We start from the raw sequence: 17,603 nt of genomic DNA, 5'->3' as shown, positions 1-17,603 counted from the left end.
CCAACCACCTAAATTTGGTTTGGCCTCAGTTTTAAACAAAAGTGAGTATAAAAGCTCTTTTGATGTAACACACCCAGTCACGATGCCCTAGCAGGATTCTAACAGAGTTCTTACAGAGCTGGATATTCTTACAGCATTTTAGCAGAAATGTTCCACCGTTCTAGCAGGATTCTGGCAGAACCAGCTCTGCTAAAATATTTCGTAACTTCCGAATAGTTAAAAAAACAGTTTTGTTTAATTTAATTTTAAAATTAGGTAAACTACAGTCGCGAGCATTAATTTTCTATCTTAACGCATCTATTTATTAAATCTAATCCAAGTTTTATACATACTTATATCAGCTGGGTGAGCGGGATCTGTTGAAAGTTTAAGTTTGGTTCATTGGTCCGTATACAAATGGACGCGGCCACACCGAACAAATCGTACAGTAAGTATCAAGTAGCAAACAATCAAAACTTTTCTTCCTAACATACAAGTAATTTTCTAGAGTTTTATTTGAAAAGGACCTACAAACTATTGTCTTTCATATGTTTATAGGACTTATTCAAAAAAAAACTCTAGATTTCTACTAGATATTTAGAAATTGATCAATGAAATAAAAAAAATCACACCGAAAGATTGATTTGTCAAAAATTATTGATATGTTGCTCTTTGTTGATAGAAAGTAATTTATTAAAGATTGGACTCTTGGTTTAATTTTGTAATTGTAATTGTAATTTTATTGAAACGATATCCTGTTAGTTTACACTGTATATCATTTCAAATTTAATCGATTTTATTTCAGAAGCGTGTAATCTAGTACCTCTTTTAAAAAGTCTACACTACTTTTGGTTATTTCTTTTGCAACGTGTAAATTTGTTCGACTTCACGCGCATCTTTTCTTCTGTCATTCAATTTCTTGAAAGGTTGAAGCAAAACAATACAAACTCGGAGCAGAAAGTTCGTTTTTATTCAAGTGAATCGAGTAAATTCCAGTAAAATAACCGGCTTTTCGACCACCTTGAGGCGCGTTTTTTGGTCAGCACACTGCAGAACCAGACGGCAAAAGCTGCTACAGTACACCGCCGGAATACTTGCTGGCTGGGCACGGCCAAGAGTAAATTATTCCGCGTCCCAGAATGACGGAGGCGGAGGAGGAAGAGGACCAACGTTATCGAGAAATTAAAAAGAGAGATGTGAGCCGGTAACATGGAGTGAAACTTTCTCAGCTGTCATGGAATCCTTCACAGCAGCTTGACAGAAAGTTTAACTCCATGTTGCACTTTTAATTTCTCGATACAGCAGCTGTAAGTTGGATTGGTGGATTGTTTGGAGCAACAACCATCGATGGAAGCACGTCCGACTAGGACACTTCGGAAGCGTCCGAGGTCGTTCACGGGACCAAACACTAGTGTCCACCGGGTGACCTTTTTCGTTGCCCTGTTTGTACTGCGGTAAGATCTGTCAGACGCGGATCCTTGTGCGCTATCACGAGCGAAGGATGACGGCCGACTCTTTGCCGAGAAGCACTAACTCAAGAAGCACGTCCGCCTGATGCACGAAAAGATTCGTGAGTACGAGTGCCACCTGTGCCACAAGAACTTCTCCTCGCTAAACACGGTCCACACCCACATCCGGACGATGCACTCGAACATCGAGTACAACTGTGTGTACTGCGTACGAACGTAAATTATTTCGCGAAACCTCCTTTCTACTAAGATCCCAACCCACTTCTTCTTTTTTACAGTTACACATCCAAGCTGTCCCTGCGCTACCACAAGAAGAAGCCAAAACTACCAGACGACCCAGAAGTGGACCAAAAACTACACCGTTCTTGAGCCCAAACCCGGCGTCAAGGAGAGCGCCCAGCACATGAAGCTATGCAACATTTGCGGAGCCGTCGTGCAGCAAGCCTGCACACACCTCAGCAACACTAACTTCCCCAAGGAATTTTGCTGCACGCTGTGTGAAGCGGTGTTCAAGCACAGAGAAACGTACGAATCTCACGTGATGGAGCACGAGCACGGCAAATGACTCGTCCGCCAGGATGATGAATTAGTCAAGCAACGAAAGGGCCATGAAGGACGACACTTTGTAGCCGCGTAAGTAGTACAACACTTGATAAATCAAACAACTTTTTTTATGTTCTATGTGAAACCGATTTTTGTAACAGATTTCCCTTATCTTGCAGCGCATTCCTAATGCTCGATCCAGCCCAGCTAAACATTTGTTGTTGTCGACCCACTTTGTCGAGGATCAGGTCGCGGGAGATGGCATGGACGAGCATCTGCACCTCAACCTTGGATGCAGCATGGGCGGACGCCGTTGATCATCAGCTGACTGCCTTCCGCCAGGTGAGTACATTCCGTATAGTTAAAATCACCGAATTTTCTTTTTTTTCCTAAACATTTTGTTGTACTTTGCTCCGTTGAATCTATAGTCCGGTGTAGTTTCGAATCACTTTGTTTATGTTTCGTAGTTCAGAAAGATTTTTTTTATTCAATCGATGTTTGTCCAAAAATGAATTTAAATTTTTATCAATCTGAACTACGATCTTCAAAGGACTTTGAAATTTACATCGGATTCAAGATTCAGCGGAGCAAAATTTTTTTTTGGATTGGTAAATTTACGTATATTTCATCGGAAATTTACATGACTTGGAAATATTTTGTCTTGGCCCGTTTACATCGGATGGCATTTAAATTTACAATGAAGTTAATGTAAATTCGCATCATTAATGACGTGCACTTTTGGTACATCATAAATGATGTAAATTTACCAGATTTTTTTTTTCTGTGTAGGCCACACCCTTTTCCTACTGCAATCCAAGTCGAGCTTCTCATTCCCATTGGCCTATCAGAATTAGGTGATTTGAACTAACGTAAATTCCAAAAGTCATGTAAACTCCAAAACTAATGTAAATTTTCAAAACTAATGTAAATTTCCAATGAATCTAATGTTAATTTCCAATGAACCTAATGTAAATATACATCATTTATCATGATACCTTTTTGTACATGATAAATAATGTAAATTTACAGGAATATTTTTTTCTGTGTAAATATTGTCAAAATATTCATCAAATATTTTTGGAAATGTTAATGAAACGTTCAAATTTGACTTAGGTATAAAACAAAAAAATAAATAAAATCAAAATTGAAATTACAAGCCTAGGTTTCAACATTTGGATGAAAAAAGTGTTTTAAAATGCATTTTACAGGCGTACAGTTGCTTTCTAATCATTAGTTTAAAAAATATCGAGGTATTGAGGGATTTGTTTTCGTAAAAAAAAACTTTCTCTTTTTTTTTCAAGGGAGTTCAAACATCCTAAATATGATTATAAATGCGGGAAAATGCATTTTAACTGGTTTTCAATTGATTAAACTTTAATTTTTATTAAAATTTTGAAGTTTTTCGAAAATAAATTTTTTTGACATAAACTTAGAAAAATTACATTACATACATACATACATTACATATTAATTTAAAAGTCATTATGACTATTTCAATAAACTGAGCCTCAAACTTACTTTGCACTTAGAAACATTCCACCTCGGGATTCGAACTCATGACAGTTGGATAACGAAACTGATTGACTACCATCTGATTCAGACAGACAAAATTTTTAAATCGGAGGAATGAGGCGGTTGCAAATATTTTTCAAAGCTTTTGTTATTTAAGTGCAATCAGCTGAAATCCATTTAAAATGCATTCCTCTCCGTTTAGAATCATGTTGGGCATGCTCGGGTTTATTTAAAAATAATTTGAATTTTAGTGAACTTTCGATTAACAACAAAAAGCGTTTTTCGCAAAAATGTATTTTTTTCGTCAAGTCTTACATATTTTGAAAATTATGATTGCAAATCTAAGTGTGTTTTTCTAACATTTCCCAACAATTTTTTCATTGAAATATTGAATATATGGCTTGTATTTTCAATTTTCATAATTCTTTTAATTTTTTTGCCTCCCCTCGACCATGGCCAGAGTTGAGGAACAAAATCCTTTTTGAATATTTGCATCGGCCTTATTGTTGGAAAAAAATTGAACCATTTTTCATGAGTGTAACAATTCATAGATAAAATTATGCCATTGCATAAATTGTTCTGATTCAATGTCATCATTTTCAAAATATAGACAATACTTAAAATTTAATTGAAATCACAAGTACATTCAACTAAATACCTATTTTAAAATACCCAAAACAATTATTTCATCAAAACTGATGGAAAACTGTCATTTTCCGTTTTCTATTACATTTAAATAACGAAAATGTTAAAAAAAACAGAAATTTAAAGAAAAACTTCAAGTAATAGATGTATTTTTTAGTCTCACATAAATGATATAACGTAATTTCATTATATAAATAACCAATTTCATACATATGACCCGCAAGCTCATTTGAGCTTCAAAATTTGCCCGGCATCCAAAAACTTTGAGCACCCCTGTTTACAACTTTTTGACTTTATGCAATTTGTTTGAAAATAATCAAATATTTGTTATTAATTCTAATGTACACAGTAGAAAAACATAATGATGGATGGTTGAAAATTTTATTGTTGAATATTACCTTTTTTATGTCATTTGTATGCACAGAAAAAAAATCATTGTAATATTACATCTGGGAAGGGGTACATCTTTTATGTCAGAAAAAAGGTGTAATTTTACCTCTGGAAATGTATAATTTTACCACTTTTCAGGTGTTATGTCACTTTTTCAGTCTAAATTGAGGTAAAATTACATCATAAAAGAGGTAATATTCAACCTTCCAAAATTACAGCTTCCAAATTTACATTATTTTTTTTCTGTGTGTCTGGACTATAACTCGATTATCCGAAGGCCTTGAAAAAAGAAAATGTTTTCTTATTTTTGATTGTCAAACTCAAGTATGACCCCTTCACTATGTTAAAGTAATTTAGAATTTTTAATCAATGTTTGATATTTTTCATCTATTCAAATTTGACTAAAATGAGGTCGCATAACTCGATTTTTTTTGTTCGTGATTCGATTATCTAAAATCGCTACAAACCTTCGGATAATCGAGGCTTCGGATAATCGAGTCTTGACTTACCGGAATTATCAATGTGTTAATAAGTGAAATTCCATAGAATATAATGATTAATTCACCATCTTCTGATGTAATACTACAAAAATCATTCATGAAATAATACCGATTGATAATTATTTCTAATTGCCATTTTAAATGCGATTCACGTTGTTAAAAGCTTTTAATATCCGTTTTGTACTAAAAAACAAGCAGTCAATTTCACCAACACATTTGGTTTCCAATTATGAGACGAGTTTGCAAGTTTCTACCAAATGTGTTGGTAAAATTATGTATTTATGCCACTGTGCATTCTTGTGCAATCTGCAAAGAAAATCCAGATAACGATAGAACAAGAGAATAGGTAACGTAATACAGTGAGAATCAGCAAATTCTGATGAAAATAAATTCAGATCAATTATGTGTGTATTCTGTATTGATGCTGTATTCAATTATAAAACGGGTGTCGATAATTTTAAATGTTCCAAGACATAAACATAATGTTAATATTCACCCCAGTTTACGGTGTCAAATCTGGACCGTACTATGTTGCATGCAATTGTTGGCAAAATTCTTCAAAAATGTTACATGCATCGCATGATCAAATCTGATGCACTACATTTCTCCCATTTCGTATCGCTTCATGGATAGCCTAATCGATTAATTGCTGAAGGACTGTCGTTTTTTGCTTCACCATTTTTGCTGCAAGTTATTGCTCCCCATAACTGCCTACCGTAACGATGTTTTGATCGATCGCATCGACTGTAACAAAACAGCTCTCGCGTTCGTCTCGTTACACTTTTAAGTTGTGTAATACACACAGCCCTCTTGTATGATCGATGATGATCCCGCCGTAAAGCGTTTATTTTTAAACGGGTGTATTGCTCTATTCGTGCCATAAGCAAGGTTCATTGAGCAGAGATAGCCGCGTTTAGCGAAATTGTTTGATTTTCCAATGAGTGCAGCAAGGGCAGAAGTTATCTATATTTAATAACTAATATGCCATTGGTTTATTTAGGTTAGTCCTTCTCCGTATTAATGTTCTTTTGAATGTGAAACTAAATTTGAAATTTGCAAGTTTCGCTGCCAAGTTGCGTCTGTACCACTTTCTAGCGAAATATTGTAAAACAAAATAAAAAAGTGATCGCCAGGCAGCATCATTGATGGCGCTAGCTCTGTAATTATTGTCTGCAGAGTTGCAAACCTCAATTCATCTCCCGCGGATGCCGCAACCAAAATAGCATCCAAATGAGAGTGGAATAACGTTGGAGAGAGCCTAATAATGCACACACACACAAGCATCGACACTGTCGCGGACACGTGTATCGATTGTGTTGCACGAATGAAAAGTTGAGATTAATTAAATCACATTGTTGTCAGTTTTCTCAATTCGTAACATTGGGCAGATAAGTTGGGAAAATTTGTCTAAAGACTTTTCTTTGTTTTGTTACTATGTCATTAGAAGCTATACAAATACATTAAAATTGCAGCATATTTGAATGAATGGTCAAGTTTAGATTGGAAAGTCATTGATCTTTCTCTGCCAATCATCAACAAATAGGTCGGCACACGATGTCGTACAAGCTTCCGATTTCATCGTTTTTTCATCATTAAAACAAACACGCTCACATTCCTTTAAACTCACGAGATATTATGGCAAAAACGCTTCCTCGGGACATAACGGTGGTGGTCGGCACGTTTCTTGCGTGCGTACGTCGTTTTTTGTACTACGATACATTTTAAGTAAGAGTCACTCAAGCATCCGTCGAGTGAGTTGCGCAATGTCGTTGAACGCGACGCCATTTGAATGATTAAAATCTCGTCATACATGCTCACTCACGGGATGTTCTTTTATCTTTCAAATCGCGAGCTTAGTCACCCTTAAGGGGCACTTAATGGAAAGATGAGTGGATGCTATTTTTGGTGAAATAAATTATGTGGCGGTGAATTATATCGCTTATGATCTCAAAAGCTTATGATTTATTTGAGAACAAAATTACTTGAAATCAATATTAATCAAAAACACCCGATTTTGTCTACCTCCAATTAAGCAACGCTCGTTTTTAGCAACACTTTATTCCTGATTTTGGCGACAACGCAAGGATGTTTTAATATTTTCTGGCAATTTCGTCGTGAAATTACTTACATTTCCTTTCATTGTAAAGCGACGAAACGGCCTACTTTTCTCTACCAAAAATAACAGAATGGAAAAATAATACCTTTCAATACCAATGCTGAAAAATTCTACTTTTCAACACTGAAATGAGTGTTGAAAAGTTGAACATTTCAGCACTTGTATCGAAAAGTAACACTTTTCATAATTTTTGCTTTAGACGGTGAATTTAATTAACACATAAATGTTTGACGTGACATTGCTTTTAAAAAGGCGTTTTTAGGAATTTTAAAAAAATGTTGTAAACAACTCGTTGCATTTTTTTTCCTTTTTCAACGTGTTGCATTAACTACTATTTAGACTTACTTTCTTACGGATCATCCAGTAATCACGTAGGTAGTTTTGAGGTCGTAAAAGGTTGGATATCTTAAAAGCAAAATGATTTACGTGTTTATGGATAGTCCCTCAATCTGTACCCTTTGTCTTGAACATTTACTGACCTAGGCAGACAGAATACACGCATTGTTTACAAACTCACAGTGGCCAATTTATATCGTATCGTCGATTTTAACCCTCTAACGCCCATGGTTACTCCAGAGCACCACTAATTTTTGGCTTCAAAATTAAATTTCTCTTCAACCATGCATTTTTGCCACCTGGTTTACCCTGCATTAGTTTATATAAAATGTTAACCTATAACCATTAAAATTGCATCTAATTTGGTCGATCCGATTACGAGTAATGCAGAAAACGTAAAAAATCTTGATTTTGCTCTGGGCGGGAAGGGATTAAAAGTGTATTTTTTAAGGAAAATACATGTTACATGTGTATTGGATCCGTCCACATACAGCGTAAACAATTTAAGATAAGGACCATTCGTTAATCACGTAAAGCACGAAAAAGAAAAAAAAAGCAAGCCTCCCATACACTTTGTGATTTTGCGTGTTTTTCTGGAAATCCATTTTCTCAATATTTCATTACCACCATCTTGGATTACAAGAATTACATTACAACTGCAGATCAGTTTAAGGTTGGGTCATGTCAACAACCGGGAAAAGGACAGCAACCATATTTCTTCGCATGTTTCGTTTATCCGAAGTGTTTTTTTCGAGGACTTATAATCGATTCTGGATTGGACGTACAGTATGTAAAAAAAGTATTTACACCCCTCGGGCACTATGCACATTTTGTGATGAAACATGTAAACAATTTAATGTTGACATAAACCTAGTACGTTTTGTTCAGAAACTCATGCCGAACATTTTGCTGCAAAAAGCTCATGAAAAGATGTTTTCTATAAAAAGTTATATAACAAATACTAATACAAAAATAAATAAGGTGCAAAAAAAGTTTGTACACCTTTCGAAAAATTAACATGAATAAAGTTATTTGTTGACAAATCACCATAAATCCAGTCTCCCAACTCCAAATAGGCATCCTTGACTGATTAAAACTATAATTTGGATTGAATATAAAGTTTACTAATTACTTAGTATAAAAGTTTACATAACTCTTGAAATTCTATATAAAACTTATCTAAACTTAATTTTGCAAACTTTAAATTTAACTAAATGTCAATATATTACCATAGAATTGATAAATAAACATTCTGGAGTGGGTATAACACCGTTCTGGGGTTCTTTGTATCGCTAGAATAGATTTTTCGTTGGAATTTCGTACCAACCCGGAATTACGTCGTCGGAAAATCCGCCGGCATCCGAACCGGTCCACAATTCACAAGTTAACCTATGTGGCATCGGAAAGGGCATAAAATTTCCGATCTTTTGATACCCATACATCTAGGTTTTCTATAAAACCCACGTTTTTAAATACCTGGGCAAAAAGTAAGTTTGATCCACGAGAACAAAAATTACGAAATTCCATACATTTTTGGCAGATTGCTCAAACGAAACCATAACAACGTTTTTGCCTAGGTGTTTAAAAACGTGGGTTTTATAGAAAACCTAGATGTCTGGGTATCAAAAGATCGGAAATTTTATGTCCTTTTAGATGCCACATAGGTTGACTTGTTAATTGTGGACCGGTTCGGATGCCGGCGGATTTTCCGACGACGTAATTCCGGGTTGGTACGAAATTCCAACGAAAAATCTATTCTAGCGATACAAAGACCCCCAGAACGGTGTTATACCCACTCCAGAATGTTTATTTATCAATTCTATGGTAATATATTGACATTTAGTTAAATTTAAAGTTTGCAAAATTAAGTTTAGATAAGTTTTATATAGAATTTCAAGAGTTATGTAAACTTTTATACTAAGTAATTAGTAAACTTTATATTCAATCCAAATTATATTTTTAATCAGTCAAGGATGCCTATTTGGAGTTGGGAGACTGGATTTATGGTGATTTGTCAACAAATAACTTTATTTATGTTAATTTTTCGAAAGGTGTACAAACTTTTTTTGCACCTTATTTATTTTTGTATTAGTATTTGTTATATAACTTTTTATAGAAAACATCTTTTCATGAGCTTTTTGCAGCAAAATGTTCAGCATGAGTTTCTGAACAGAACTTAGTACTAGGTTTATGTCAACATTAAATTGTTTACATGTTTCATCACAAAATGTGCATAGTGCCCGAGGGGTGTAAATACTTTTTTTACATACTGTATTATCGATTCAGGATTGTATTGTTTTCCGGCGTTAAACTTTACCTTCATCCTTTACCTAAATCAAAGCCGTGATCAAAAATTTAAATGAAGTGTAAAACACTGTATATCGTCTAAAAAAGCATATTTTAAACAATAAGATTGATCATTCGCTTAAAATAACGATTCAAGACAACAGAAAGCAGAAAAGGAGTTTAAACAAAACCTTCTCATGCTTCCGGCAACAGTGAATTAACAAGTGTTTGTGTTAGAAGAAAAGCCACAAAAAAAACTGTGAGTCAACATAAAATTTAATTTATTTCGATACTCTTATAGTGAATCTCATTTGATGAAGTGCAAGAAAAGAGATGCTAACAATTCAGTGGTTCCGAAGCATAAAAAAGTGAAAATGTATGCTGGAGCAAACTAATTACCACCGCGCGCCGTTTGCACGTCATACCCATCGGGGCTGGAAGCTGCGGAGCAGAGCAGAGAAGCAGGAGAAGCTTTTTTCTGTTCATCTTTCTCCTCCCTCCTCGGAGAGATTTTTTCTTTTCTTAATTTTTCGGAGCTGAAGGTGAGCGCTTCCAGCCAGCATCAGTACCGATCATGCATTCGAGCGCGACGACGACGACGACGACGGCGCGATCATCGACAAGAGCAGCAACGGCGGGTCCACAAAAGTTGTACAACAAACTTATCAGCAAGATCAACAACTTTCCTCACAAGAGCAACAAGCAGGGAGCAAAACATCAGCAACTGCAATCGATTGTGGTGCCACCGTTACAATCGGAGCAGAAAAAGCAGCAGAAATTGCCGGTGGTGAATGTGGTGCTGCCAGTGCATGTAGTGGGATCAGCAGGGAGTGGTGAGCATCATCATCATGACTACGAGAATGTCCTAGTGGTGCCGTCACGAGTGCCGGAATCGGGGGTCAGAGGCCGCAGGGACGGTAAATCGCATCACCAGAAGCACGAGCAGCAGCAAAATCGTCATAAACGTGGTGGTGGAAAAGGTGACGCTGGGAATCGCATGATCCCTTTGACGGCCACAGCCGCAAAATTGTTTGCCTCAGAATCAGATAAGGAGGATTCTTGCTCGCTGGAGGATGAAATTTTCGAAGAACTAGAAAAGGTGGCCCACGACGAGGCAAAGTTGTGCGCGGCGTTGGAAAATTTCGACAAGATCTTATCCGAGTACAACGATCGTGGCTCGAAAGTGAAGCCCCCCTCGCAGCAGCAGCGGACTTCGTCGACGGCGGCCAAACACGAAAAGACCGCGAAGCAGCATAGGCAAGATCACCCGAAAAAGATATTGCACAAGTCCAAGACCTGTAGCATCATTGAGTCCAAGTGCATCCTGAAGAGAGCCAGCTCGGACGACGAGTCCAGCCTGTCGAGTGTTAGTGCGGCAAACTCGCAACTTTCAAACGTCTGTTTAGCACGAAGTTTGTTAAACTTGAAAGATTTGGAAGAATTTGCGGAAAATTCACGCGGCCAATCACCAACGTCATCGGTGTCGTCGCTGAAGACCAGCAGCAGTAAGATGGAGAGAGTTTCAGTTTCGCACAAGTACAACACCTATAAAGTGAAAAATAGTAACGTTGTAACCAGTGTTGATAGCTCCGAATCTCCCGCAGTTACAGTTTGCAACACGGCAGCTAACACTAACCAGAACCAGAGCCAGCTTCCGCGGGCCAAGAGTGTTTGGGATTTGGGCAGCGAGACGCCCCCGAATTCGCACACTCCAGCGTCGAGGACCAATTCGGGCAGTAAAATTCCAATCTCGACCAGTTCGAGCAGGAGCAACAGTTTTATCCTGTCTTCGGGTAGCACCATGTCGCTGCTGTCGGTGTCCGCGGCCAAATTGAACGATTGTCGGCTCAAGCAGCAGAGTGAAGTGAGTAATGGCAATAAGATACGATCGAGTACGTCCACCGGATCGATCTGCGTGCGGCCAGTGACTGGGAAAATTCAGTCTACGATAAGTGAAATGAGCCTGCGATCGCAGTCTAAATCATACAAAAAGTCCAAAGAAAACGGTGACGAATTGCTCAACAAGTGCCTCGAGAAAGGACACGAAATCTTGAAGAAAGTCGAAGAACTCAGCGCCAGCAACGGCCGTCAAAAGGGCGGCAAGGTTAAGCTGACTGTGAAATCTACATTCCAAAGTCAGGGGCTGAAATCCAGCACCAGCAGCAGGCTCAAATTAAACGGCCAGGATGAACCAGATGGATGCCGCAACGGCAGACCTTCAGCGAGTAGGAAAAACACCTCGTCGTACAATAGGAAAGATGATATATTCTGCCCTGCTACTGCTACTACAACTGCGTCTGCCAAATACTTTATGAATTCAAACGACGATATTAGCTTACACGGTCACACCACCGAGACTGTCCACCACAAATCCAGCCTGGTGGCCATAGCTTCCTGCCCAACAGCGTCCACGTTCACCAGTAGCAACAACAACAACAAACGCCAGAATAATGCGATCGTGATCTTGAATAGTAGTGGCATCAGCAGCAGAAGGGCAACGAACAATAGTGCTACCCAGACCCAGACCGCTGCCGGAGTGTTTGAGTCTAGATCTGCAAACAGTTTGGCGAAAGGCTCTGCAAGTGCCGGTGGTTGGTCCTCTAACAGTGCTGCTGCAATGGAACAGAGAAGTGTCGGCGTTGGCAGCAGTGTGAAGAGTAGAAATATCGTTAAAAATTGCATATCTAATTTTGAGAATCAGTGCAAAACAACAACAGCCGGCGTCAGTGGTGGTGGTGGGTTGAACGGTCGAAACCTGAGAAATGTGGCCGATAGTGGAGGAAAATCGGGCAAGTTTCGTGGTTTGTGCTCATCTGCTGGGACTGAGAAAAAGCCGCTACATTGGAAACAATCGCCTTCGTCTATTTCTGTGCTGGCGATCGCGCCGCCGCCATTGAAATCGCCTGCGCTGGTTAAGCAAAACAAACTCTGCTCCTCCAGTGCTGCTGCGGCTGGTGGAGTTTCATCAGGGTAAGCTAAATGGGACCGAATTAATTGTTGTGTGATGTGAGATTTATTCCATGCTAAGTATGACCTTTAATCTCTAAAAATAAGACCATTTCCCACTACACTTCTCTGGAAAACAAGAAAAAAAAACATGCTTATGCCATGTTACTTTTTAATCAACATTTTTAAAGGAAATTGACAAAAAAACAAATCATTTTCAACTATTCTAAAGCTAATTTGGATGCATTCTGTTATCCTTTTCCTATTTTTTTAACTTATTCAAATTTAATTAAGTTTGAGTAATGTGCCACATTTTTATAGTTCTTGCACCTTGAAAGGTAAGCAGCCAACTAAGCATTTGCAATTTTTTACAACACAGTAATGAAAAATACTTTTCAGCACCTGTATAAAAAAAATGTTCTTGACGATACTGTTTTGGAAATTGACATTTACCTTGACTACTGTGCGAAGAAAATCTCAATTTTACAACTTTTTGCATATTTTAAATGCAACTTCAACTTTTAATTCAATTTATGTTAGGCAAAAATAAATAAATAATTTAAATGGGGAATAACGCTTGATTCCTTAAGTATTCAAAAATAAACATGATTATTTTCTGTACATTCTCTAAACCTTTTTCTTCATTTTGTATATTTCGTGGTTCTTGGTGCCATGAAAGTTTGTTTTGTTTTAGAGAAAATTCAATTTAGTGCTTAGATAACGATGGATTCAAAAAAAAACTGAATCAAATTTGTTTATCGTTTGGTGAAACGTTACTTTATCCACCTTCCAGATAGGTGGTCGGTGCATTGTTTTTGTTGATTTAAGATGATGTTTTGTTGCTGCACGTCATTTTTTAAAACAATAAAAAAATCAAAAAAGCACTTTTTTGATGATTGCTCAAGATGTTAGCATTTTTTACAACCTACTATGCTCTTGAGAGTTGTTTATAAAATTACACATTTTTGCTGAAGACAGCAAAATGTTTTGAGGAGTTATTACAAAGCAGTTTTAAAATGGACAGGATTTGTTCTAGGAACGTGATTTTTTCACCAAAGTTCTCTTAAAATGTTCTCTACACAACCCTGTAAAAAGATTTAAGTTTGATTCAAAAGAACCTGAGAAATTGCAAAACCTTAAAAAATCACTTTGATCCAATCTCAATTTGAATTTCTTTTTTTATTAAATTATTAAACAATGTCATACTAACGTCCATAAATGTTTATTGATAACATGTTTAGCTGAAAAATATTACGAGTTAAAATTAAAAATAAATGTTATTTAATTAAATAAAGTTTTTTTTAGATATTTCGTTATTTTGGAATGTTAGTCGTGATTTTCTTCATAAAGAATAAGTGATTCTATATTATAACCTTTCCTCAATGAGGGTGGCAAATATAATGTCAATCTTGTGAAAATATGCATTATGATTTTTCGATAAATTTCACGTAAGATAGTTTTTTGAAACATAAGGCTAGATTAACCCTTTACTGCCTATATTTTTTTTCGAAAATTTATATTTTTCCCGTGTTTAGGAGGTCATTTCGAGCAACTTCTGTTCTACGAAAAACTTTACTTCTCTTGTTTTATTTTTTTGTTGTTGTTTCATTTTTAGTATTTTAATCTGCATTTCGTCAGCTGTGTGCTATCTTGTGACATAGACCATTTTGGTCGAAAATGAGTTAATGATGACGTTTTGCTATACTTAACTAACACCACAAGATGCTTTAACTCGATTTTGGAAACTCGCTTCCGTTTCCCGGATATCGCAATACACACTTGTGACATAGACCAATTTATCATCAAAATGATTGTGCACACTTGTGACACGTCATACATGTTGTTGGAAAATGTGGAAAATTTTTCTTGTTTTTCACAAATTTATGTACACACATACTTTCCAAAGGCAATGTAACCTTTTGTTTATAAAAATATACTGCTTAAGTTGATTAAACCATTGATTTGAGCTTTATATATATAAGCTTGTTTTAGTTTGTATGGGAATTCTGTGCACACTTGTGACACGTAGCAAAATTTACTTTCAAGGCACACTTGTGACACGTGCTTTTCAGATTTTTGTTTACATTATTTACTGTATCTTTTAACTGGTGTAACCAAATTAGTTGAAACTTAAAGCGTTTGTTAAGCGATAGTATACGAACCGATTGCTTCAAAAAGTTTGGCTCTATCATTCATAGTTTTGAAATTATTTACCACAAACTTTAAAAATCGATTTTCTCGAAAAGTACTAAATGGTCGTTGTCAAAAGATAGCACACAACTGACGATTTATCTTGCATAGTTTATGTTTGTTTTTGGTAGTATTTGGCCTACTCTACCACCTCCTATCATAACATTTTGCCTATCTAAAATTTAAGGTTTGATTATTCCAACCAGGGAACCTCCAGTCCAATTTTGTGATCGATTCTCTGTTTACATGGGACCGCTGCTCTACTAATTTTCTATTTACTAAAAACTTGATGAAGTACCCTAGATTTTTTTTTAAGTAAAAAATAATTAATGCTGAATCATCCCACAACAGTTGGAAGTTTTACTAACTAAGTGTAAAATAAGTTTAGCAATCAAATAATATCTAATGATATTTGATTCCGCTGTGGATGAAAGGATCTCCAAAACAGTACACTAGTTTTATTATAAACAAATTATATTACAAACTGTAAGTACAAAAATAAACATGAATTGAATTGTACCATACAGGTTGTATGATACAGCTGCACAAAAGATTTTGTTAAATCCAGAGAATCGAGAAATTAAAAGTGAGAGTGTGTGCGTGCAACATGGAGTTAAACTTTTCGAAGTGCCATGGGAACCTTCACAGCAACTGCACAGAAAGTTTAACTCCATGTTGCACACACTCTCACTTTTAATTTCTCGATTGGTTAAAACACGCAATAAAAAATCTAAATGCATTTCGCACATCACACAACAACTTTTGAACAATTCGGTCACCACAATTATGACGGTCGTCGTTTGTTTCATTCAGGATAAATGTGAGCAAACACGCGGAAGAAGAACTCGCCTTGGTGGCAGTGAAGTTGTCCGCCAGACAGGAAGAGTTTACTCCTACGATAATTCCCCTATCGGTGACACCGGGCGCAATTACCCCACCGGTAGTTGCGGCGTCCAGTCCTGTTGTACCGGCCGCACCAACCGTAACTACAACAACGGTTATTGTGGTTCCTCCGTCTCCGTTACCACCCCCAGTTGATGATTGCGATCTGATCCAGGAGCAGCAGCAGCAGCAACGATATGATGACGAGAAGAATGTTGCTGACGAGTTGTTGTTACTGCCTTGCGTGGATCCATATCGGAAACGGGAAGATCGTGAAGGTGAAGAGGAAGAAGACGGTGATGAGGAAGAATACGACGGGGAAGAGGAACGCGTGATTGATCATTTGAAATGTGTAGTGAATCAGAAAAATGCTGTAAGTGCTGCTGGTGCTACCAGTGAGAAAGAAGAAACATATCAAAGTGATTGCAGTGACGATTCCGGTCATATTTCAAATGAAAACAACGAGCACGAAGAAAACCTGAAACCGATCCCGGGGAAGCTAACCGAAAGTCTGCTGGAGATATTCGAGCAGAATTGCAAGAAAAGTGGCGCGGAAAATAGTGGTGACAGCACCCCAACGATCCGTGCCAATCACCTCTACGAGTTGTGCAATAGCAATAGCAATAGTGATGTCGGCGATAACAGTGCCAAAGTGGCCATTAGCGGTGAGCCGAAGAAATTGTTCAACAACAAATGTGACGCGAAACTGACGACGACGCATGTTGGCGGCGAATTGATTGCAGCAACAGCAGCATCATCCCCAGTGGCAGAAGAGGATGTTGTTATTGATAAAAATGCTGCTACTTCCTGTGATCAGATAGTGCCGCCGCGGTGCGATACGGAGGTAATCATCGGCAAGGGGATACGATGTTATCTAATAGAGAGTGAGCTTTCAATGTCGACTTGGGATAGAGCTAAGCTTATGAAAGTTTTGGAATATGTTTTGTAATCGTAGCACTGAGCGCGCGTTCGCATGAGAGTCCCATATGCAAAACAGCAAACGGAATCGACGTAACACCTTATAATGTGGCCCTCTTAAACCTTGCGGTTTCGTCAACGATTCCACAGGTGTGTATCGTTCTTTTTGCGACAAGACTCCGCCTCCCGGGTCTCCTAAGTGTGAAGGTATGGCACGGGGAGAGGGCACCGAATACCTATATTTACACTTAGAATTTTTTTGCGTCCGCCTCGGGATTCGAACCAGCGACCTCTGGATTGTGAGTCCAGTGCGCGGTCCGATTGATCCACACAGGCAGACGCAAGTCAAGACAAACGCAGGGTGAAACTTGTCCCACCCATCAGGCTGTGTGGAACTTGTTGTTAAGTTTTCACAATAAATTGTTCTAAATTGAGTTGTGCAGCTTTTAATTCCTCAGCTGTCAGCTCAATAAAAAGTGTTTTTTAATTCTAGAGCAACACGAGAAAAGGACGCATAAGCATTTTGACAGCTAGAATTTTTTCGCAAATTACGAGACAATAGGTAACTAGTTGTCAAAACCCATTGCGTTTGAAGGTAGCTTCGTGAAAAAGTTTCCTGTTGTCTCGAAATTTGCAAAATAGTTCTAGCTGTCAAAATGCTTATGCGCTCTTTCCTCGGGTTGCTTCAAATATTTTATAATGCGTTCAGTTTTATTTATTCCAGACCAAACATTAAAACGAGTCGCTATGCTGGAAAGCGACATACGACAAGATAGAACAATCGCGTTAAAGTGCAGGCTGCTTCTACATGAAAACTTTTCTTGCGTTTTTCAGCTTGCTATTTTTGCGCCTGGGGCCTTTAAGCGAATGACAGTTACACACATTGACCGT

At 37.4% G+C, this 17,603-nt stretch overlaps 2 protein-coding genes across 17 annotated transcripts in view; both read left to right on the top strand.

Moving 5' to 3' along the window:
• LOC120424112 (unconventional myosin-XVIIIa) overlaps window positions 1-17,603 on the top strand; it is a 108,011-nt gene that overhangs the window by 58,664 nt on the left and 31,744 nt on the right. The window contains exons 1-2 of one of the 15 annotated variants that reach the window (XM_039588143.2): window positions 10,078-12,746; window positions 15,726-16,638. The exons of the other annotated variants lie outside the window; for them this stretch is intronic. Of the exons in view, the coding sequence (XP_039444077.1) occupies window positions 10,351-12,746; window positions 15,726-16,638 (3,309 nt within the window). The 5' untranslated portion in view covers window positions 10,078-10,350. Of the gene's footprint in view, window positions 1-10,077; window positions 12,747-15,725; window positions 16,639-17,603 lie in introns of those variants that run through there. 15 annotated transcript variants of the gene reach the window in all.
• Window positions 1,258-2,772, top strand: LOC120424113 (PR domain zinc finger protein 14-like). 2 transcript variants are annotated; one of them, XM_039588153.2, is made up of 3 exons: window positions 1,260-1,664; window positions 1,727-2,081; window positions 2,171-2,772. In XM_039588153.2, exons 1-2 carry the CDS (start codon window positions 1,534-1,536, stop codon window positions 1,815-1,817), a joined length of 222 nt encoding a protein of 73 aa, XP_039444087.1. In that variant the 5' UTR covers window positions 1,260-1,533; the 3' UTR covers window positions 1,818-2,081; window positions 2,171-2,772. The 2 variants fall into 2 exon arrangements, with proteins under 2 accessions (XP_039444086.1, XP_039444087.1); XM_039588152.2 differs by having other exon boundaries at window positions 1,258-1,656; window positions 1,727-2,772.

The sequence above is a fragment of the Culex pipiens genome, chromosome 2 (genome assembly GCF_016801865.2).
Source record: "Culex pipiens pallens isolate TS chromosome 2, TS_CPP_V2, whole genome shotgun sequence".
In the NCBI taxonomy this organism is placed as follows: Eukaryota; Metazoa; Arthropoda; class Insecta; order Diptera; family Culicidae; genus Culex; species Culex pipiens.
This window is presented reverse-complemented; position numbering and strand designations above follow the sequence as displayed.

Excerpts from the sequence above, each read along its gene's own strand:
- LOC120424113 (XM_039588152.2), top strand. The coding sequence starts at position 1,534 with ATGCACGAAAAGATTCGTGAGTACGAGTGCCACCTGTGCCACAAGAAC. Across the intron at positions 1,657-1,726 it reads AGTACAACTGTGTGTACTGC|TTACACATCCAAGCTGTCCC; the intron begins GTACGAACGTAA and ends TCTTTTTTACAG.